General features: G+C 30.3%; 3 protein-coding genes across 3 annotated transcripts; 1 reads left to right on the forward strand and 2 right to left on the reverse strand.

Moving 5' to 3' along the window:
* Window positions 1–1,259: 1,259 nt before the first annotated feature.
* IntS6 (integrator complex subunit 6) lies at window positions 1,260–14,504 on the reverse strand. The gene is made up of 2 exons (XM_065506806.1): window positions 14,251–14,504; window positions 1,260–5,287 (listed from the first exon to the last, which is right to left on the reverse strand). The coding sequence occupies exon 2, from the start codon at window positions 5,015–5,017 to the stop codon at window positions 1,568–1,570; it is 3,450 nt and encodes a 1,149-aa protein (XP_065362878.1). The 5' UTR covers window positions 5,018–5,287; window positions 14,251–14,504; the 3' UTR covers window positions 1,260–1,567.
* Window positions 14,505–17,211: 2,707 nt separating this feature from the next.
* On the reverse strand, window positions 17,212–18,082 carry LOC135957516 (DNA replication complex GINS protein PSF1-like). Its single transcript, XM_065508283.1, has 3 exons — window positions 17,899–18,082; window positions 17,773–17,837; window positions 17,212–17,715 (listed from the first exon to the last, which is right to left on the reverse strand). Exons 1-3 carry the CDS (start codon window positions 17,986–17,988, stop codon window positions 17,268–17,270), a joined length of 603 nt encoding a protein of 200 aa, XP_065364355.1. The 5' UTR covers window positions 17,989–18,082; the 3' UTR covers window positions 17,212–17,267.
* A 1,767-nt stretch (window positions 18,083–19,849) lies between these two features.
* On the forward strand, window positions 19,850–23,616 carry Rtel1 (Regulator of telomere elongation helicase 1). Its single transcript, XM_065507488.1, has 8 exons — window positions 19,850–20,958; window positions 21,023–21,345; window positions 21,404–21,610; window positions 21,673–22,087; window positions 22,146–22,394; window positions 22,453–22,604; window positions 22,678–23,128; window positions 23,215–23,616. Exons 1-8 carry the CDS (start codon window positions 19,912–19,914, stop codon window positions 23,422–23,424), a joined length of 3,054 nt encoding a protein of 1,017 aa, XP_065363560.1. The 5' UTR covers window positions 19,850–19,911; the 3' UTR covers window positions 23,425–23,616.
* Window positions 23,617–24,044: the final 428 nt, after the last annotated feature.

Below are 24,044 nucleotides of genomic sequence, written 5' to 3' on the forward strand. Positions count from 1 at the left end.
ACTTTGGTTGTGGTTTGCAGAGTGATAGTAGAAAATTGTGAAAGTTTCCATATTAGTTATAAACAATGCCGTTTAAGTATCGTTACAATATTAAAGATCTTGATTTTGTATTACACATGTTACGACTTGTTATATATATATATTTAAAAAGAAATGTTCACTTTGAATTTGAAATCGATCATGGTCAAGGTCATTGAGAGCTACTATCCCTTAAGCACAGCTATTTTCATTTAAAATAATGCAGTGGATCTTTAAATTAGCAGAATAGTTATGCAATTAATAAATAGTTTTAATATATTTTTTCTAATTGGACGCCGGGTTTTGGAAAATCTTCGTAAATGAAATGAATTAAACATTTTTTTCAATATATTTTGTCTGTTTTTCCTAAAATATATAAAAGACAGCGGAATTTGTTTAAAAAAACCCAGTTAAAGCTTTAATAAACCGATTATTTGTATAAATCTTTATACAAGCTAATTTGTATATTAGGATATCACTACGACCAGGTTTTTAGGAATTCGTTGTAGAAATATCACAAAGATTACTAAACCCTATGTCTAACCTGATAAATTTGTATCATGATAAACGTCAAAATGGTTGTCAAGATAAAAACTAATCCTGATATTAGTATTATTGCATCCTTGTGATAAAATTGTTAGTGCTTTTGCTCAGACAATTTTGTCTAGACAACAAACGTCATTAATTGTTTTGATAAATATTTGTCGAGTATAGACAGAAAAAATTCATAATTCATTTTGTTCACATAGCCTAATAAAATACTTAAAAATGTCTCTTAAAGATTCTATAAAAACCCTTTATTTTGAACGTTGTTTGCAAATTAAAAACGGTAGTTAAAAAGTAAAATTTTAAATTAAATTTGTAACATTTGAATCGACTTTGTTACTGATTCAGAAAAACGACCGGAAAACTATTTTCAAATTTTTGTGCGAAAAACAATCCAAAATTATATGAAAACTGAGGGATTTTCATACAATCATTTTAAAATTGTTTCCGGTCGTGTTTCTGCTTCAGACCTTTCTTAGATTTAATTTTCTTACAAATTTCAGAATAATGGATTACAAATCGAAATTAAGATCCATTTTTGCTTTTCCACATGTTTGAAATATAACGTATTTAAATGAAACCATAATTTTGGAATTTTTACTTCGATATTTAGATAAATGTTTAAGTTCAACAAAAAGATTAAAAAAAGAAAAACATTTTGAAAATAAATTTTCTAAATGACATTAGTAAATACTATATTAAGTCTGTATTCGGTATTGTAAAATAAGGATACGGCAACAAGTAAAACCATTATTGTCGAACCTCAAACAAATGAACAAAAATAATACACATTCAAGTAATTAATTAAAAAAAAAGAACACACTAATAAGTAAAAGCAAATTTTTCACAATGTCATTACTTATGTAGATCCTCTCCTCTACCCGTCTGTTTTCAACATAATTTTCATTCGATCAACCGCTTCAATGCTCATTTATATATGTATGTACTATATGTATATTGTATGTATAGGGTTTAAGAATACTTTAGTTTACATTAGTAATTGTTAACTGGTTGCTTGCAATTGTTGCTGTTTTTTATCCCACCATTCCTGTATGCTGTTGACCATTTGTTTGCGACGAAATCTTAACGATTCGGTTATACACATTTGTATGAAATTTGATTTCATATCTAGATCACCTTTTATCAAATTCAAATGTTCCAATAGTTGGGAGTAGTTGCGACCCGGTTTGCGGATATCGCGGAAAACTTGAGCACGTAGGTCTTGATTGTGTTTACGGGCCAGTTCTTTTTGTTCATCGGTTAGTTGGATGGGAAGAAGCGGAGGTTGTTGTATACTATTGTGATTGAGATGATTTGAAAATGCGGTTACAAACGGTGAGGTTGCTGCTGCTGTTGCAGTGGCAAGTGTTTCTCTTTTCAGTGTATCAAAACTGTTACTGTTGTTATTGTTCATGGAGGGCGATAAGATCGAGGAAGGTGGCGGCATTAAAGCTTGTTCAGGATCTACCTTTGCACTGTCTAAAGTTGAATCACTAGCTGTCGTTGGGGAAGATGATGACGACGACGATGACGACGTAGAAGTTGATGTTTGTATTATATTGCCATTGTGACATTGTTGTAATATTCTTGATATTTCCTGAGCATCATTAATATCGTTATGTTGTATGTGCTGCTGCTGCTGCAGTTGTGTTGGCGCTGTGTGTTGCTGTATATTAGCTGGAATTTGATGTGTATGTTGTGGCAACGGCTGCTGTTGTTGTGTGGCTTGTACATGATATGCATTCGATGCTGCTGACTGTTGAGACACCATTGCCGGATTACTGAGAAGATTATTAACAATGCCATTGCTGGTGGTTTGGAGAATAGGTGCATTATAGATGATACTACCGCCATTCATCGCCTGTGGTGGTTGTTGGTGCTGTGGCGTACTACCAAGTCCAATATGAGGAGATCCCATTAGTGGTGGTGGTAGCGAGGTTGGTTCGTGTGGTATATTATAATTAGCTAGATATGGGTGGGGCGACGAGGCAGGAGAATGTGGTTGCATCATATGAGGATGAGGACTCATAGGAGGTGTTATTTGACCATTGTGCAGAGGGCCGACATGCAAGCCTAAAGGATTCGAACTGCTGGGTGGCGTTAAAATATCATTGTTCGAACTATCACAGCTATTTTCTACGCCCACTCCATTTATGAAATCTCTAACATAGCCATTGAAGGCAAATTCCTGATCTGGTGGTTCCTCGTCGGCAAAGTCAGGAAAGGCCACCACCAAACGTTCCGGATCACCATCCTCTGAAATGCCCGACGAAATGGATGAAGTTTCGGATGCTGAGTCGTCCGATTCTAAATCCGACAGGGATGATACTGCGGAACTAGCAGACGACATACTGGATGTGGATGTGGGTGTACGTGGTCGAGAATCAGTGGAGGTACGTCTGAAAACATAGTCCATGCGTATAGGACCAGCCTTACGTTTGCGCGGCCTAGATGAATCCAGTTTCTTGAGAACACCCGATGGTCCCATAGTCGAACCAGGGCTACCAGGACCACCTGCACCATTACTACCGCCCTTCATGGGCGCCACTTCTCCTAGGTCGGCTTCATCTACCATTACCATATGCTTATCCTTTTTATAAGGATTGCCAAACATGTGCTGTCTAACGTTAGTGGGCTCAATTTCCCTCAGGGGATTGTCTTTATTCTTAAGATACTCCTGGTAGTTGCCCATCTCAGCAATAGGCAAACAGTGGCCCGAATCTTTGGCCACGAGACTGGTAGGTTGCGGTCTCATAAATGCTTCGCGCATGCGTCCTATTTCCTCAATGATATCTCTTCGTGGTATATCGAATGGATTGCGATAAGACTTGGCAGATGATTGCCTAGTTAGCTGAGGAACCACAATCGTATAGTTTTCAAGTGGCTCTATTTCGGAGTGCAATTTAGCAAAGGTATCACGATGTAACGGGTGACGCACTAAATCTCGACGCAAGGGAACGCCTGGATTCAATTTGGCCGTCTCTACCTGTCGATAAGGAGGCTTGGGTTGCTTCAGTTGTTTGTACACCTTCATGCAGAGATTTTCTTGATCCTGCTTGGCCGTATTCTTAATGTGCTTCAATTGGTTGGCAATGTTTGGTGACAAATAGTTATCAACGTTGTCTGGTAGCAGAAATTGTAGCAAAGTGTATGGTACGGATATATTAAGCAAAGCCTTGCGTAAGAAAGGACAGTAGTAGGGCGGTATAGACCTTACGTAGGCATTAAATTTGTACATTAAGTCGTTTGGTGGACTCATATTGTATTTGTGTATAAGATCGTGTAGAAGTGGCAGCAATGCTGGATAATTGTAGGCTAAGACATATAGATGTACCTGTGAAGTTGTTGAAGAAGGCTTCAAGTAACCAAACGGCAGTTCAAAACCATGCATGCCATTCGAAATTATCACTTGCCAGCATTTTTTCATTTCGCGTTTCTGCAAAATCTGGAGCGTCAAAGGACTGGCTTCGATTTCATATTTATCCACTGGGAAATTGTGTACCATTTGAGGTTCTTCTACCGCAGGCGTTACAATTTTTAGCTTCGGATGAGCATCTCTCGAAGGTAAAGTTACAGCCTTAGGGTCTGGCCAATAGGGCTCTGGCAGAGGCCAGTAACCTATGGGAAAGGTTTTCTGACTAATATGTTTTTGTACATAGATCATTTTCTTAAGTGGTTGGAAAATCAAATCCTGCAATGCCTCGTTAGGCATATTGTTGGGATCTTTTGGTATTAACGGCTCAAATTGTAAAACCACGCCGGGTTGTACTTTTTGTACCAAACTTTCTATGCATTGATTTAACACATGATGAGATCGTACTCGGTACGATCTTCCTCCGGTTACTTCACACATTCTTTCGATCGGCGAGTCATCGTGGGGTACTTTTCCTTCGACTCTTTCGTCTATTTTGTTTCCAGACATACGCAAGACCAGGGAGAACAAACGTTGATCCCAACGGAAGGGTTCTTTGGTGAATTTAGTACCCGGAATTTGGGTATTCAATGGTAATATGATGTCCTGATGAACACCATTACGATATGAGTAGCGTCCTCCATCTGTTATAACAATTATCACTGATGGCTCCAAATAGAAGGGACATCTGCCTTGTCCATATGTATCAATACCAGATTGCATACGATTTAAATTTAACAAATCAAAAGCATTTTTCAGCGATTCTCCCATAGACGTTAGACCGGTCGATTGGAGATTCTTAAGCTCATTCATGAATGTGGCATGATTCTCTTTCCAGCCGGCTTTAACATTAGCCGGCGGCTCTTCAAACGTCAGCAGCATGTAACGATCGCCCAGACAATCTTGTGTACGCTGTCTGTACTTCAGGAATGTTTCGACAGCTCCTTTGGCAATGTCTAAGTACGACTTCTGCACCCCATTCACATAAGCTTTTTGGCACATGGACGACGAAGTGTCGACCAAAAAGAGTATAATAGTCATTTCTTTTTCTTTTTGGAAATATACTCTGTCTTAGTGTTTGACGATTTTCGGACAAACTATATTAAAAATGTCGTTCAACTGAATGAGCGATTTTGTGTTTATAACGTTATTATTGTATTTAAATGTTACTTTTGAAATTGTTATTCCTTTGCGAATAAACCTTTCCTTTTTCAATAGTTAATAAAAATAAGCGTTAAGAACGCTTATTCTATTCGTAGTCATCTTGTTTAAAATACATTCCTTTTACTTTAATAAAATTGAAAAATAAATCTGCAAATATTCAAGAGAAAAATATATGTATAAAATTTATATGGTAGTTATATGTATAATTTAAAAGTAATTAATGAGTTGCAGTATGTCAGATTTAAGAGGAGTAAGATATTGAGTGTAGTATGGCAAATTGTTTAAACTAATATACTTATTTATAAAAAAAAATATATTTATATTTTAATACTTATGGCCGTATTCATAAACAATTTTTAAATTTTAACATTTTAAAATCAAATTTTGTATGGAAATTTTGTTTTAAAACATTGTTTAAATTTAAAAATTTTTTATGAATACACCAAGAAAACTATTTATACCCTTCAGATTCGATTTAACGATGTTTTTCCACCCGCCTGTCCCTGTAAGTATTGTAATTTTTTATCTGTAGCAAGTTTGAATATAATTTGATGAAATTTGGTACATATAAAAACAACGAATCAATTGAAAATGACCTATACAAATTTCCTTCCAAATTTTAAGCTTACTATTATAATTAAATTCACCATAATTCAATTTTAAACACTCAAAATTTGGCGAAAAGGTGATTACGCTTGTAATTCTCCTAAAAATTGCTATATCAATTTTATATTATGTTTTATAGAAGCAGAAATCGTTGTACCAAATTTTGGCAGGATCGGTACAAAATTTAGGTTCCCGTATACTGCTTCTTCCCGAAAATCGGTACATATTAATATTCTATTAACAAGTTTCATGAAAACATACATAAATCACTCTACGAACTTATATGAGGATAGAGATCATCCTGCTTAGCATCCTCCCGAAAATAGGGAGGGCCAAGGCTCATAAATAATATTCAATTCCAGTCAAATTAATTTCAAGAATTGAGTAGGGTTCCTAATCGGAATAATTCTCAAGGGAATATTTATTTTCACCGTGTGAAAAAACAGAAACATTTTTATTTAAAACAGGAAAATTAACTTTTCTAGTAGGTCAACTTAATACAAATTAGAATTTTAAGTTCTTAAAGGAGTTATTAAAAAGTTTAACATTAAAACATCTACAGCCCAATTATGAATAAAAATTCCCCGGGAGTTTTTTCCGTTTTCTCATTTTTCCAATGGGAAGAAACTCTCGGGGAACAAACTCCCGCGGAATTTTTTATTCATAATTGGGCTGATAATGATATTCGTATTAACAGACAGTAATTACAATAATACTGGTTTATATCTAAAAAAAAATATCTTTCGAAATAATATTTGAAATTTTTTTCCAGATTAAACTTAGTCGGATCTATTAAATTGATTATTGAATGTTGACCTATTTTTTTTTAACAATTAAACATCTACAGCCCAATTATGAATAAAAATTCCCCGGAGTTTTTTCCCTTTTCTCATTTTTCCAATGGGAAAAAACTTCCGGGGAACAAACTCCCGCGGAATTTTTTATTCATAATTGGGCTGATAATGATATTCGTATTAACAGACAGTAATTACAATAATACTGGTTTATATCTAAAAAAATATCTTTCGAAACGAATTAAATTTTTTTCCAGATTAAACTTAGTCGGATCTATTAAATTGATTATTGAATGTTGACCTATTTTTTAACAATTGGTTTTTGGCTTAATTTAGATTGAAAAAATTCCCGGGAATAAACAGATTTTTTAAATGGAAAAAGTCCGGGAAATTGGGAAATCTAGAATTAACCAATAATTGCCTTTAGCTTCTATATAAAGAATTCTTGTAGGAAATTATATGAGGACCAATTGAAAATGTACTACAGATTCCATACAGGGGTGCAGGATTGAGTTGGCTACCGATTCAAAAAAAGGTAACAGTTATAGGTATCTTTATTATTTTTAATGCTGTTACTATTCCGTAAAACTATTATGATGAATTGTCCGAGGTATATTGTAGATAGTTTCCAATTTTCGCGATCTAGTAGAAACCCACAGATAGTGTGTCACCGTATAGCCTCTTCCATTTATGAAAGATCACTTCACGTGAGAGTCTTACGGGTGTGGAATCCTCTTCCCATAAAATTAAATTTTTTTTCTTTTTCGAATCAAACATTTAACATATTTTGAACAAAGTTTGTAAATTTGCTTCTTTGCTTCTATTTTTTTTTATTATTCTCCCCTTTGCATATTACCTAATACTGTTATCGTATAATGTATATAATTATTATACTTTATATTACAATTTTTTTTTTATTGATTATTATATTTTTTTTTTAAAAAAATTTTAGTATTTAATTTCTATTCTTACTATGTATAAATTTTTTAATTTTATGTAATTAATTTTTTCTGAGTGGAATATGAATCATATTTGGCCCTAAGGGCTTGATTCTAAATAAATGAAAATAAATAAAATAAATAAATAATGATAACTGAAATTTCATGAATTAAATAGTTAATAAAATTTACAAAAATAAAAAATAAATTATGTAGATTTCAATAAACTAATTTATTAAAACTAAAAAATTTGTATTTTTATAATTTAAAAATTTTATAGAATATCGGTAACGGTAATTTGAGTAATTTCGTTAATGGTAGCCAACCTTGCTTTATGTAAATAAAATTAATTATTAAATAAAAAAGTTTTATAAATAGTTGATGTAGTACTTTTTGACTAAGTTGAGTGGAGTGGAGAGTTCAATATATACGGAAAATTATTAGTAGTAGGTATAATTTGTATATCAAATGATATAAAATAATGTTAAGCACAACATGTGTTTAGCATACATACACTTGTTAGATCTTTACATACAAAATAAGTACAGATTATGAATAGAGATACAACAACAGCAATAATAAAAATAATAAGAGACAACAACTTGAAACAACAGCTGACTCTGATATGAACTTTTTGTTATTTTTTTTACAATTGCGTTTACAGAGTAGAGTGTAAACGATATTGAAAAGATAAATGAACTCATGACAAAAAGAACACCTTTTAAGTACTCACTCGTAACCATTTTTTTAACTTTCAACTAGCCAAAAGAAAAATTATTTTAACGAAGTTTATTTAAAAATATTTGTAATTATCAAGAAACTAATTGATATGACCTAAATGGTGCAAAATGAAAAACACAAAAAATATATTTAAATCTTTGCAAATTAGTTGTATATTTGAATTAATATCCAGATTAAATCTTACAAATAAAAGACCAAAACAACAATCAGACACACATAAATGCATTTTCTTTCTTATTTTGTTAAATTTATTTCTTTAGTAGCCCCTTTAACACCCTACACTCGACTAATTCGAGGGAAGCTTTTCACTATCAGTTGGCAAATGACACAAATGTGTTTATCCAACTCTTTTTTTATTTTTTCTTCGTGGCTATATAGTTTTTTGACAAGCAAATATATTGTGGGAATAAATGAGAGATTTATGCTCAAGATGGTAAGGTAGAAAAAATTAACGGCAAGTACTCAGAGAATAAAAATATGTATTTTAAAATGAGTGTGTTTATTGCTACTACATAGTGAGTTGCCAATGTGATACAAATTATTTAATTTCCAATGCAGTTATTAGAGATTATGTTTAAAACTATAGGTCCAAAAATAAATGCTTAAGTAATTGCTTAAATTGTACAGTTCTATGTTATACCTACACAGAAAAAAGTTTCAACATAAATAGTATGATGTTATTTCATTGATTTCAATTCATAACATTTATAAATAATTTCTTAAATATTAAGATTTTTTCATATTTTATGTTTTCAAATTAAATCTAGAAGGCTTGAAAAATATAATTTCATTTTCATTTATATTTTTTTGTTTTTGAAAAATGTTTGAAATTTTCCTTCACAGAAAAAAGAAATTCATAATTGGAATGAATTTTGTAATAAATATTATTAATCGAACTTGACTTTTTTTTCCCAAACTTATTTCATTCAAAATAAGAACATGTTCATAAATATTATAAAATTTTACATGACGGAATTTTTTGCTTTTTTTACTTAATTTTTTTAATAAATTGCATTTTAATTGTATTATATAATGAATTAGTGCAAGAATATTTGCATAATAGCCATATATTGGACAATATTTTAAGATAAAAAGGAGAATATCTGAAACTTAAAAATTATCATTAAACATAATAAAACATTCATAAATATAAAAGCATTTCATCCTCTTAAATCAATTTAATCATTTTCGTGCTTTTTATATCATTTTGTAGCTGAAAATCATAAAAAAACTAAAAATTTTCGATGAAAAATTTCAAACATTTTTGAACAACATAAAAATAAAAATGAAATTGAAATTATATTTTTCAAGCCTTCTAGATTTTATTTCAAAACATAAAATATTAAAAAAATCATACTATTTAAGAAATTATTTATAAATGTTTTGAATTGAAATCAATGAATTCGAATCATAATATTTATGTTGAAACTTTTTTCTGTGTTGGAAAATATTTTATTTATTTTTATGATTTTCAGCCACAAAATGAGCAAATATGCGCGAAATTGATTAAATTTTTTTAAGGGGATGATATGCTTAATGTTTATGGATATTTTATTATGTTCAATGATATTTTTTAAGTTTCAGATATTGTTGATTCATCTTAAAATATATGGCTACTAAGCAAATATTTTTATTAATTCATTAGATAATCCAATTATAATGCATTTTATTATAAAATATTAAATTTATGAAAAAAAAGCAAAAATTTCCGTCATGAACAATTTTATAATATTTACATATGAACATGTTCTTAAACTGAATGAAAAAAGTTTGGGAAAAAAAAGTCAAAAAAAGTTCGATTAATAATATTTATTACAAAATTCATTCCAATTATGAATTTCTTTTTTCTGTGTAGTATTGTTATAAAATTTTTCAATAATTCTGTTTCTTAAAAATTTGTTTTTAAAAATAAAACGGGAAAATATGAATAAAAATAGGCTATAACCATGGATATGTATAGTAAAAATCACCCCTTATAGGTGATTTTCAATTCGTTTAGTTTAGAAGGTCAGTGTAGAAAGGTACACTTTCATTCAGAGACTTATGATTCCCTTCCAGATTAAGTCAAGTATAGTTACAAAATTAACTGTTAAGATTACGTTAAATATAGTTAGTAAAATATAAATGACAGAAAATTATAGATAAAGTAACGAAATAAGTAAGACATAACAATTCCAGGACATTCCCTAGGAAATAACAAAATGTCCTGCCCTTCCTAGTCCAACAAAATTAACCGCATATTTTACGGTAGCTCTAAGGTTTTGTAAACGTAAAGACTTTGCAAAAACCTACTTAAATTCTCCACAGTATTTCTGGAATAATATAATATTATTTACTGATGATAGTAAATTTAAAATTTTTCTAAGAAGGAACTCCGAACAGCTGTAAGGGAAGAGTGGGGCAAAATTACTAAAGATGTAACTGAACCTCTTGCAAACTCCATGAAAATTTGACTAGAGGACGTAAGTAAGCTGAATGGAGGCCAACGAAATACCTATTAACTTTTTGTCGGAAAATCAACTGTATATGTAGGTACTAGGGTATTCAATCGATTAACCGTTAATCGGTTAACCGATTAATTTTGGACGGTTAACTGTTCGAATAATTTAAAATTGCCGATTTTCATATAACAAATAAACCGATTAATTTGTGTCGATTAACCGAAATTCTTTTTTCTTTGCACATTAATTTTTTTTTGTATTTATTTTTCCATTTCAATTCAAATACAAATTTCAAATTAAAATTAGATATTTTTTGAACATCCAATAAACTTGATTAGTGAGTATATATAACAACTGACATATTTAATTTACATGTCTTTGGAAATTTGTTTGTATTTACATGTATAGACGAAACTTTTTTTGAAATGAGTCTTTTATCATAACTAAACGAAACTATTAAATTAATCAAAATCTAAAACAATCCAAAAAGGAATATTCTTTATCATGCTTTTGATTTCTCCAACATATACAATCAGCGAGAGAGTTTTTTCCCGAGAAAAGTTTTATTAAATCTAAAGAAAAAAACTTTTAAAATACCTATATTCTTTTTGTAAAAGATTATTTCAGAAGATCTCACTAAAACTATAAAAAACTCACACATCGCTCATTTGCTGCAACAACAACGTCATAATTCAAAAAAAGTTGTTTCGAGAAAAACGTCTTTGAATGTTTTATGACATTTTACTATTTCTGAAATAAATTTTCAACAAATCATGCGATTTCAGAAATATAAATAGTAGATGTTAATATCTTTCTAATCTAATACGAGAAAACATGAATTTTAATTTTGAAGTTTACAAAATACAAAATAATTGACTTTTTTGAAAACTGATAAAACTAGATGAAATATTATAGAACGGCGCATATTTTGTATTACTCAGTTCAAAAAAACACGGATTTTGAATTATGACGTTGTTGCAGCAAATAGTCGATATGTTTACAAAAATTATCTCAAATACCTCATTTGCCGTTTTTTATGTTTTTGTACGCAAAACTAAAATTAAATTAGAAATTATTCGGTTAATCGAATAATTTTAAATTAACCGATTATTAACCAAATAAATCTAAACCTCGATTAATTATTTGCTCGATTAACCGATTAAACCAGAAACCCGATTAATTGAATACAGCAGTAGGTACTCATGTTTGACTTTTGTTTTTAGGTATGTTCTTGTTTCTTTTTCCCATACATTTTTCACGAAATCAATTATAATTTTAAAATTTTAAAAATAATAAAGAATTAAACTCTTTTTGTCAAACAAAAATACAACAAGTCATATGTCTGATACAAAATAAAATACATTGACTAGCATGTATTTTGTTGTTGCCAGAGATAGGTTTTTGACAACATACTTAGGTTTTTAACAATTACGTCTCGTCTCTATGTTACCCTATGCTCTAAATTTAATTTTAAGTTTATTCAAACTTATATATTTCTTTATCTAATTAAAATATTTCGTTTCATAGATTATAATGCTTGTTGTATACTAAATTTTTACTCTGACTGTAATATTAGAAGATTATTTTTATCCAGATTTGAATATACTTGACATCGTTGTCATGTGGATCCTATAATTTTATACCTATTACATTTAAATTCTAAAATTGTTATTATCCCTTTATAATTACAAAATAAGTTTGTCCAAAATAATATTTTCGTCTATATTTTCTTCGAAGGTTGGTTACCGATTAGCCACCGTTATTCCTAAAATACCTATTTAGTTCAACTGTTGATACTGCTAAAATACTGTTATCGAAATAACTGCAATTTCTGCTAAAATTTTACATTAAGCGGTACAATTTTTAATAACTTCACAATTAGTCATAAAATTGAATTTCACAATTTTATAAAATTAAACGAAATTAACAAAAATGCGCTTTTGTTCAAATTGTTCGTTCAGACGTTAGAAATAAGTCACAGTATAGTATAAATAATGTTGTCTGTCATATTGTATTGGATGAAATAAAGGTGACGATGAGTCTAAGTAGATATTGTAATTTTGAATGAAATTTATTCTTAATTCACTAAAATAATAATGCAATTTAAATCACAAACAGAATTTAAAGTGTAATTCCATTAAGCAAATTCCAAAAATAATAATTCGGTAAGGAATTTATTCTTTAGAGAATTAATGAATTATGATTCCCTGTTAAAATAAATTTACCTATGTACTTGACAACCCTGGCAAGGTTAAACAAATTTCACATAACAATACGTATATGAGTGAGAAAATGCATACAATTAGAGTGCGAGTAAATCTTTTTGAACAACAATGCCGAAAAAATTAAGACGATAAAACAAATGTTTGTAAGAACTTTTTCAATCATTTAAAAATTTCTCAATTAGAAAGTGAAAAAATAAAACCTAAATAAAATTGACAATTTAAAGCAAAAATAAACTCAAGCCAATAATGAGGAAAATTTGACATGTGAAAACAGAATTACCGTTAATTTTAAATTAGAATTAGCAAAATTAAATATGTAAACAAAACAAAAGAATTTAAGTTGAAAAGAAACGAAAGCAAATTTGCAATGTGTAGCAAGCAGGTGGGTGGTATAGTAGGTTGAATGAATATTTAGCAGATGATTCGTTAGGAAGGGAAGAAGATAAAGAGGACTGCAGTCAAAATTTAAATGGTAATCTATGATGTGATATTTGAAGATTTTTTCAATTCATTTTTGCGCGCCTTCGTTAAAAAATTGTGAATTTGGATTCAAAATTACTTTGGTAATCCTGAAGATTGTTTTAAATTTCCTTTCAAGGTCCTACATATTTCTTCAAAAGTTAATTAAAAGATTAATAACTTTATTGTAGTTTTGCAATATTTTTTTAACCCATAAAAGCACATGGACAAAAATGTCAGCTACTGGAGCATTTATGTGCAATCATTACGTTTGCCATATTTGCATCCAAAAGTACGCAATAATTTACCGTATGCGTTACAACAACAAAAACAGTGTAGTCGGGAATACAAATTAAAAACGCACACCGCATCGCACAATATAATAAAAAAAACTTAATCTCATGAGTTAATTTTTGTATGGTCTCTGGTAGAAAATTAATAATCATACACACAAACGCACATTACTTTTTTGAGACTTTTTGTTAAATAAAAAACAGCAACAAAATGATACATTTTTAAATTCTTGCTCACAAGTCTTTCTTTGCTTTTTAGTTGGGTTCGTCAGTGTGTGTTGTTGCTAATAAAATGCAATATTGTTGTTGCTGCTTTCATTTTTTGTTTTAAACTTCCACTTCTCTTGAGTATTTTGCTTTACTACATTAAATTAAATAAATAATCTACGTCTATTTCGTTCAAAACTTCTTCACACCATCTACTCGAACTAAACTAAAAATCAACCAGCCAGCCAGCCATTTCGACCGACCGACCAACAACATCCATCACATCCACAATCCTCGTCATCTACTTTAACTACACTCACAGTAACTCACTCAATCACTCGATTTTTTTTCTTGTTTTTGACACTAGAAGGTAAAAAATAGATTTTGTATTTTCTTTTTTGCTTACAACAAAATTTTTTATCACTAAACGGAGCGCGGCGAGCACGAAAATGCTCTCTTCTTTTTATATTTTGTTATTGTTCCACTGTGTTAAATTTTTTCCTCATGTGTCTCTTCTGCTGCTTTTGTTGTTGTTGCGCTGATTACACACTTCTCTTTTATTTTTAAAATATTTTTCTTTTACTTATTTTCCTGTTGTATTTGCGTTGCCGTGTTGACTATTTTCTTTTATACTTATTCAAACGACCTCTCCATCCAAAAGTAAGAAACGAACTGTCAAATTCGTGCAATTCAAACGCAATAGAAGCGAGAATTTTTCCATATTTCCTTTTAGTATTTATATTCGTTTACTCAAATGTCATTGAACAGTAAGCAAGGTATGTTGTATAAGTGGATGTGCAACAAGGGAAGATGACTAATAAAAATTAAAGTATATTTTCGATTCATAATAGGTATTCATGATATAATGAACAATGTAATATGGATCGAATTGTGAGTTCTACATTTTACAATTTTTATTGTTTTTTTTTCCACCATTAATTGGGAACATCTAAAAAAACCCGAAATTTATTTTTATATTTTTGAATGTTAATATTAATTTTTTCTGTATTATTTTAAAAGTAATTTAAAATATTAGCTCTTTAAGTGTAAATGAGTTCCAATAGGCTACTCATTTTGCCGTAGTTAAATTAAAATGAATCCAATTGGATTTATTAAATCCAGTTAGTTGGATTTATTTATTTCATTTTCATAGAACAAAACATAATAAACACGTTTGATGTGAACAATCTGTGAGCAACCCCTTCTTTAAATTAAGTTTTTTACCTGTAGAATGTTTCTGTTTAAATATAAGATCATATTTTTGCATTTATTTCTTTTTGGAGTATATTTATGTCATATTTTGGAGTATATTTATATACCCACATAAAAAATTCAATTTAGCTTGTAAAAAATAAAACTTCTAAAAAAAAATTTAAAACCCACATTTTTTAAGTAATAAAATTCAGTTTTTAATATACAGAATATTCTTATATATTTTATGAAAAATATTCTTGATTAATATTTTGTTGCATTTAATCCATTTTTATTGAATATATCAGTTTACTGGTGGTTTCCTTATTGCAATTCTTATTTTGCAGTCAAGTCAATATGAGTGGAGTATAAAGTTAGCATTAGTACATTACACAACAACTATTCCTTTACAATGGCCAATGTTGGATTTGGCTCATTATCTAATTAGAAGATCCAGATCCTATTTGTACACTTATTGCTTCATATTATCATCTAATATGTTCAAATGTCCATCATCCTGTTTTAGTACAACAAATTCGATTAACCTTCGCTTTACCAATACCCACCCGGGGACCACATCGTTTTTATTGGTTTAATATTTTTTATAATTTTGTTTTGATTTAAATGAAATTTATACTCACTCATACTCAAATTTTAAGGTTCTATAGAATTTAATAGAAACATTTTAAACTTTTTATAAGGTTTTTTAAATTTTTTAAAATTTCATTCGTCGCATATATTTATAAAAGTGTAGTGTCACCCGGGTGGGTATTGGTAAACCATGTACATAAAAAAACCTTTGGTAAAGCGAAGGTTAAATAAATTTTGTTTAAAATCAAAAAAAAAAAAATATTTTTGGATTTTGATCTCCGGTGGTAGTGCAACACTTCATGTAATACTTTAAGAATTTATGGACAACAATACTGACTATTAATATTTGTCAAAAACTTATGTATAATAATACAATATCATCGTCTAAACAAAAAAATGTTTTTTAGTAACTTGGTGATCACGAATATGATAAAATAATTTAAATTAACTAAAGCATTTTCGATATATCGCCCATTATATGTTTATTCTGTTTCATTTTCAATACCTTCAAATAAATAATTTATAAGATTTAAAGAGCATAATATTCCCGGATAACCAATTTTTTGAAATCAGTAAATCTTAAACTTGAAACAATTATTTTACTATATTTTATTTTTAATACATATATTTTATATATTATGCACCTATTGATTTGTTAAATCCATTAAATAATATGAACAAAATCTTAGAATTGACCCAATAAATAAATAAAATTTAAAATGTATTTCTTACAATGTATTTCTTATGCACCTATTGATTTGTTAAATCCATTAAATAATATGAAAAAATCTTAGAATTGACCCAATAAATAAATTAAATTTAAAATGTATTTCTTACAATGCAAAACCCTTACTGAATTAGAGAAATAAGCAGTTGTTTTGCTCTCCTGAAAACTTGTGATTTTGAATACAGGCAATCCCTCGATATGAAAGTTGCCGAAAAATTTCAATAACCTGAATTTGGAAATTTGAATTTGAACTGCTCAAATTTCATAACTTTTTATTATTATTATATATAAAGGGTGTTTTTTATAGAGGTGAAGAACTTTAAATTGAAATAAAACAGATAAACACGTTTTTAATATCCATCCAATTCGCTATAATCGCACAGATATGAAACAAATGACAGTTCTCAAACGTTCAACAACCACTTTTTAATGATTGTGGTTAGCAGAGCGAGAGAAAAAAATACAATTTTCAGTCTGCAACTAGTGTGATATTATTGCCCCTCTTTCCAAACCACAACCATTTTGACATTTTCTTTTGATTGATTTCTATTGCTATATTACTGGAACCAGCTGATTCATATCTGTGTAATCTGTTCTATTTCGTTTGGATTTTTTAAAATAATTTCGAAATGACAATGCGTCTCAGAAATCTGTTATAGAGATAAATTATTAAACAGAAGAACATGTTTCAATGTATTCCATAATCAAATCATTTTTGTCCGCACAGACACATTTATTAACCACAACCAGACAAATATTTCTACTTATCGAACCCGTTTCTTAACATTGCCACATTTACTATGGTATAAACAATTATTCGAACTATGTATTTATTTGAACAAAAATTGAACACATCTATTTAATTTATACAAAAATAATTTCTATATTATTATTAAAAAAATAGGGAATATATATTAGACAATATGTTGTAAAATACCTTGTCGTACCAATGTTTCCACCTGTGATCTTGGTAGGTAATGTTGACTGTTTTTCTTTAGATATATTACTTCACCGTCTTCTAATTCAAATTTTCCAAAATCTTCAACACATCGAACTTCAATATACAATGACTTTGGTGGTCGAAGATCGCCCGTTAAATCTATACCTTGACCATCGCCTATGGAACGCATATAAGAGGCCAACGATTTCGAATACTTGTTGAAAAAAGATACTTCTGGCTCGCAGAGATTTGTTTTGATATCGGATGGTACGATCGGACCAAATTCCCAACGCAAAGCTTTAATTCGCTGCAGACGTTGATGCAAGTAGGTAAGGAGACATCTTTTATTACGTTGCAAGGCGGCATGACGAAAATTTAGTAAAGGCCATAAAGTACGATCTCCAGAAGTGGAATAGTTAGCACTAGAAAGTTTTTATACATTATTGCTCATCATATTACAAACAAATTAATTTACTTACGCTTGAGCGCAATTTTCTTCAAATATAGCTTTAATTTCTTCCAAAACTTGCCTAACGCCGTCGTCCTAAATGAAAAAAAAACAAACAATGGGTCTTCATAGGCTATAAATTTTTTATATTACTTACGTCAAAGGCTGGTATAGTTTGTGAGGATCTTTCCAATTCTTTAATTAATTCAAATGCCTTATCGGCAAACATTTTATTTGATTTACTCATTTTTATTATACAATTGTAGTTTTATTAATGTATTATTAATTCATTTATTGTGATGTACATGCAGCAAATATTTGTTTACTTTTAACGCGCCAAAATAAAATAGTTTGTTTTGATTTAATCGATCAGCTGTTTACTCACATCTTGCGCCATCTAGTGATCAGTAGATATTTATTTAATTAAGATGAGTTTCGACCAGGGATGGAAAAATTGATATGAATGTACTTTTCTTGATACTCATCATAATGATTGATTTAAATTCTCAATAGTTGTACTATCAGTTCACTAGATTAAGCCTCTTAAATTTAATGAATATATTTTGGCTATTATTTAAAATTCAGTAAATAATCATTGTATTTTAAATTTTATTTTTTGTTCAATTTATATAAATTACTAGCTTGACCCGGTGCGCTTCGCTGCCCCTGTCGTAGTAAAACTATATAGCCTATTGACGTAAGGATCTATCTACGTTCCAAATTTCAATAAAATCTGTTTAGCCGTTTAGGCGTGATGCTCAAACAAATAAACAAACCAACAAACAAACTTACAAAGACATTTATATATTTATATAGATTTTTGAGTTTTTTTTTCATTTATAAATCTTATAATATAAATTTGATCTTTCTATGTTTAAATCAAATTTATTGAAGCTTTAAATCATAAAATGTTAAGTTTATTGAAAAATGCCAAATAAAATTTTGTTTTTTTAGCTTTCGTTCAAATTTGAAGATGAAAAAGGAAACAGATTATAAATATTTATACAGGTTGATTAAATTTCAAAAAATATAAAAAATCTGAGGTGAATAAATTACTAAATCTCGGAAGGGAAGACATTATTATAAATATCCATCTCAATATTCTATATATATTAAAAGTCAGCCATAATCACTTTCTTTTACATATAAAAGCCGATCAAAAATATTTTCGACGGATGTACATAAAAAAACTTCAAATATTCTATTCCTATAATTTTATAAAAACTTCAAAATTGGAATATTCCCGAACATTCTGCTTAAGTTATTTATAGACGGCAATACTGAGTATTAATATTTGTCAAAAACTCAAGTATCATAATACAATTTCATCGTCTAAACAAAATTTGTATTAGATTTTCAAAAAATACAAATGATTTTTTTGATTTACGGTCGGTATTGAAAATTTGTTTAAAACAATTCAAAAACTTTTTATTTTCATATGTATCGGGTATGTATTTATAAAAACAAATAAGGCAAATAAAAATGTCAAGAAAATATAAAATAAAAATAAAATTTTCAGAAAAATATCAATCAACAAAGAAATAAAATATTTGTAATACTATCATGTAAACAATGAATGTTTTTTCGAAACGATTTTTTGAAATACCGACTGATTTCAATATTTTAAATTTGAAAAGTATATATATATTTTTGTCAATGAAAAATTCACATGTTTGAGGTTAAAATCCAAAACTGGCAACAGTAGCACTATAATAATTTGACTAGAGTCATCCTGTTGTAGTAGTTAGTTCCAAGGCGTATTAACAAGGTGAGTGCATAAAATCAGCTGTTTCTTAATTCGCTGTGGTTTTATGTACACTATATGTCAAACTTTGTTTATGTTTACATTTGTTATTGTAAATAACATAGTAATATTTTAATTCGCCTTGATTTTGACATTTACCGTACATTTTAACAAAAACAAATTGCCTGTTGTTTTTGCATTGTTGTATTTGTTGCCGGGACGCACTCACCTTGTTAATACGCCTTGGTTAGTTCCTTAAACAGTTTGACAGTATGACACCTCAAATGTCAATACTTGTTGACATTTGTTGAAGTTGTTGTTGATAATTTGCCGTAAAAATTGGCGGATTTCAATAGATTTGTTAAATTAGTTCTAACAAAGAATAATCATTTAAAAAAGTGTTATAAGGAAGAATTTTGGAGTAAAATGCCTGAATCTATAATTGCCGGGATATCGGTAAATTTCCCCTTCGAGCCATATGAGGTACAGCGAGCCTATATGGAGAAGGTAATCTTGTGTTTGCGTGACAGTACCAATGGTGTGTTGGAATCACCCACGGGCACTGGTAAAACATTAAGTCTTCTTTGCTCTTCATTAGCATGGCTTCTGACAAAGAAACAGGAAATGAAGGCAAATATGCAAAAGACAATACCCCATACAGGCGAGGGCAATAAGAACATGCCTGAAATAATGGAACAACTTGAAATGATAAATCGATCAAAAGGTAAAGGCAATTGGGGTGTACCGAAAATCATTTATGCCTCGCGAACACACTCCCAATTGACGCAAGCAATGCAGGAATTAAAGAGAACCTCATATTCATTTATGAGAGCGGTTGTTCTTGGTTCCAGAGATCAACTCTGTATACATCCCGAGGTAATGCGAGAACAGGGAAATGCGAACAAAATTCAAATGTGCAAACTGCGTGTTCAAACTCGCACATGTTCGTTTCACTCTCGCGTTGAGTCGCGAAAAGATGATCCAGATTTCAGGGCACAATCTGTTATGGATATAGAAGACCTAATAAAGTCCGGACAGAAACTTAAAATGTGCCCGTATTATGCTTCTAAGGAGTTGGTCGAAGATGCCGATATCGTTTTTATGCCCTACAACTATCTGCTGGATCCATCTGCACGTAAAGCGAACAAAATTGAACTATCCAATGCTATTTGCATTTTGGATGAAGCACATAATATTGAAAAAATATGTGAAGAATCAGCTTCCGTGCAAATTAAATCGTCGGATGTTGCTATGGCTATAGAAGACACAACTCACATCATGAAGGCAATGAGTTCGGGAGAAATGCATGATACTGGCGACGAACAAAAAGATTTCAATCTGGATGATTTGGCTCTACTTAAGGAAATGCTAATGGAACTCGAAAAGGCTATAGATGATATAGTAGTGGAAAACAAACAAGAAGGAGCTACATTTCCCGCATCATACATTTTTGATTTACTCGCACAAGCAAATGTAAATGTTTTAGTCCTGTTTGTAAGGTTTTCCTCGAAATAATATTTAATATCGTTCGTTTTAGATATCTTACGGCTCCTCGAAAGCTGTTGTAGCTCTTTTAGACAAATTGGTACAATTTATGGCGATCGATTCGCAAAGTAATCATTTACGCAAGGGTGGTAGTTATCAAAAGTTATCCGATCTATTTACTATTGTGTATAACAACAAAGAGGAAACTATACAGAAGGTTTATCGTAGTTTTAAAGTTCATGTACAGATAGAGGAACCCAAACAGCAGTACACAAAGGGTGCTGCCAAGGATGGCTGGTTATCGAAGGGCAACACAACGTCAACAACTAAGGCTGCAAAAGTTATAAATTATTGGTGTTTTAATCCAGGATTTGGGTAAATAGACCACCAAAAAATGTTTAAGCCAAAGTTTACACACAATTACTATTTCCAGTATGGAACAATTATTAAATACAAATGTACGAAGTGTCATCTTAACTAGTGGTACTTTGGCTCCCCTAAGACCTCTCATAGCTGAGTTGGCCATACCCATAGCCCAACGTCTGGAGAATCCTCACATAGTGCAATCTTCACAGGTGTATGTTAAAATAATTGGTTCCGGTCCAGATCGCGAACAATTAATATCCAATTATCAAAATCGGTAAGTGGTTTATAAATTAGTTTAGTAAATTAATGAATGTTATTTTTATTTTCCTTAAATAGAGATAATCCCAAATATATTAGTTCATTGGGATCTACGATACTTAATGTGGCCCGTATTATACCCGATGGTTTGTTGGTCTTCTTTCCCTCGTATCCATTACTCAATCAATGTGTAAACTCATGGCAGGCTTCAGGGTTATGGGCTGATATATCACGCTATAAACCCATATATGTAGAGCCTAGAGGTAAGGACGACTTCATCACAGCCATGGAGTCATTTTACCAAAGCATAAAGGATTCAAAGGGAGCCTGTTTCATGGCCGTTTGCCGTGGCAAAGTGTCCGAGGGTCTTGATTTTGCCGATCGCAATGGTCGTGCAGTTATCATAACCGGTTTGCCGTTTCCTCCTTTGAAAGATCCAAAAGTTATACTGAAAAAGAAATATTTAGAAGAGAATCGCACAAAAGAAAATGAGGTTCGTTTAATAATCCAGAGAATGATAAACATTATACATAATTAATCTATTCATTTAGCTACTTACTGGCCAAGCTTGGTATGCTTTGGATGCCACGCGTGCAGTTAATCAGGCTATAGGTCGAGTTATACGTCATCGTAATGATTATGGCGCCATACTACTGTGTGACATACGTTTTCAACAGCCATCCCAAGTGCAACAGCTATCTAAGTGGATACGTGATATTTTAGGAACTTCCCCAAAAAGTACAGCTTTTGGTCCAGTGGTTAAGGAATTGAGAGACTTTTTCAAAAATGCGGACAAAATTGTAAGATATTTCTTGTTTTCAAAATAATCAAATAATTTTGCTTAAACATAATACATAGATGCCTAAGCCCACTGAACGCTCTGTTGAGACTTTGATTAGTGATACTTGTAGTGAGTCTAGTGCAGATGTTGTTCGTAGTAAATACTTTTCAGACCCTAAAGAAATATTAGCTGCCAAAACTAAATTTCACAATGCTCACAATGATGCCATGTAAGTTCCTTGTTTTTTTTTTTATTTTAATAAATTACAAAAGCAAACAAATTCATGCAATTTGTTTTTGCAGCAAAATAGAAAAAACTAATTCTATACAATCATGGTCACCTAATGACTATGCGACGGCTGCTGGACGGTCGCTTAATGGCAAATTTCCGAATGCTATGGATTTTATGAGTCGTTTAGATTCAGATGTTTCAGCAATTGATTTCAATTCCTCCTGCTCGGCTAGTAGTGGTAGCAGTTGCTCAACAACTGGTTTGGTTAAAATACACAAACGGGAACGAAGTCCCTTAAGCCAATCGACTTCGACAAGTCCCACCACTTCAGAAGTAATCAAAAAGAAGAAATACAAATTAGTTGAAAATACTTTCAGCTCAAAGCTCACTACATCCACAATATCGTCGTCTTCAACGTCAATTAACGATTTACAAACATTTGAGTTTAGAAAAGCTCAAGTACTCAATGTAAAAAGTAATACTGAAACTGCACCTGAAGGCAGAGTTGAATTTTTAAAAGTGGTAAGTATTAGTTACAATATTAAACAAACATAAAACGTTAAACTATTGTTACCAATTACCATATAATAATCCAATAAACATTTTAGTTACGCAGCATTTTATCCCCAGCTGACTTTAGTGCTTTTACGGCAGCGTTGGTGTCCTACAAACGCGACGATACCATTGACTTTTTATTGGATCTTTTATTTCGCTTATTGGGTCAATCACATTTATTATACATGTTGCGTGGCATGAGACGGTTTTTAAAAAATGAACATCGACCGCAATTTGATGAACGTTTAGCGGGTTTAAAGTAGATTGGCCAATGTATGAGAACTTCTTTTCTATTAAGTTTTTATTTCACTTTAAAATTAATAAGAATGTTATACATATGTTTTTATCTAATGTTTTAATTTAATAAATAGCATTTCATTCAGAAAAGCGCTGATGTAAAATAAAATCTAAAATTAAAACTTTACTAACTATTAACACTTCTCTTACAAGTAAAATTTTAAGTTGCATTTTATTTTTCAAGTAGTCTTAGGTTTGTTTAGTATGATATCGAAATCAATATGTAAATTACGACTGAAGGAGAAAAATAATATTTAATAACAAACTAAATAAGATAATATTTATGTATTTGTTTAATATTTTATTAAAACTTTAAGATCCAGTTCTTTATTTGATAAATAAAAATTCAAACTTTTAAATAAGGCTTAACATTAAATATATTTAATTATCAATAATGGATGTATTAATAAAACGTGTGTTATTTGTATTTCCACACCAAGTGGCTGCAGTTGTGTCAAAATTCGAAACAATTTTACTTTGTTGCAGCGTTTATTTTTTACCTATAGGTATAATAATGTACCCGTCAAAATGATAAGGTTATTTATATACTTTTTGTTCAGTTTTTTACCTTAGTATTCTTATCTGA

This window comes from Calliphora vicina, chromosome 4, assembly GCF_958450345.1.
Source record: "Calliphora vicina chromosome 4, idCalVici1.1, whole genome shotgun sequence".
Classification (NCBI taxonomy): Eukaryota; Metazoa; Arthropoda; class Insecta; order Diptera; family Calliphoridae; genus Calliphora; species Calliphora vicina.

Bases quoted from the DNA above. Each gene is read 5' to 3' on its own strand.
- LOC135957516 (XM_065508283.1), bottom strand. From the start codon at position 17,988: ATGAGTAAATCAAATAAAATGTTTGCCGATAAGGCATTTGAATTAATT. The intron at 17,838-17,898 runs GTAAGTAATATA...TTTTTCATTTAG, and splicing joins AAACTATACCAGCCTTTGAC to GACGACGGCGTTAGGCAAGT. The intron at 17,716-17,772 runs GTAAGTAAATTA...AAAACTTTCTAG, and splicing joins GAAGAAAATTGCGCTCAAGC to TGCTAACTATTCCACTTCTG.
- Rtel1 (XM_065507488.1), top strand. From the start codon at position 19,912: ATGCCTGAATCTATAATTGCCGGGATATCGGTAAATTTCCCCTTCGAG. The intron at 22,088-22,145 runs GTTCGTTTAATA...CTATTCATTTAG, and splicing joins ATCGCACAAAAGAAAATGAG to CTACTTACTGGCCAAGCTTG. The intron at 23,129-23,214 runs GTAAGTATTAGT...TAAACATTTTAG, and splicing joins GAGTTGAATTTTTAAAAGTG to TTACGCAGCATTTTATCCCC.
- IntS6 (XM_065506806.1), bottom strand. From the start codon at position 5,017: ATGACTATTATACTCTTTTTGGTCGACACTTCGTCGTCCATGTGCCAA.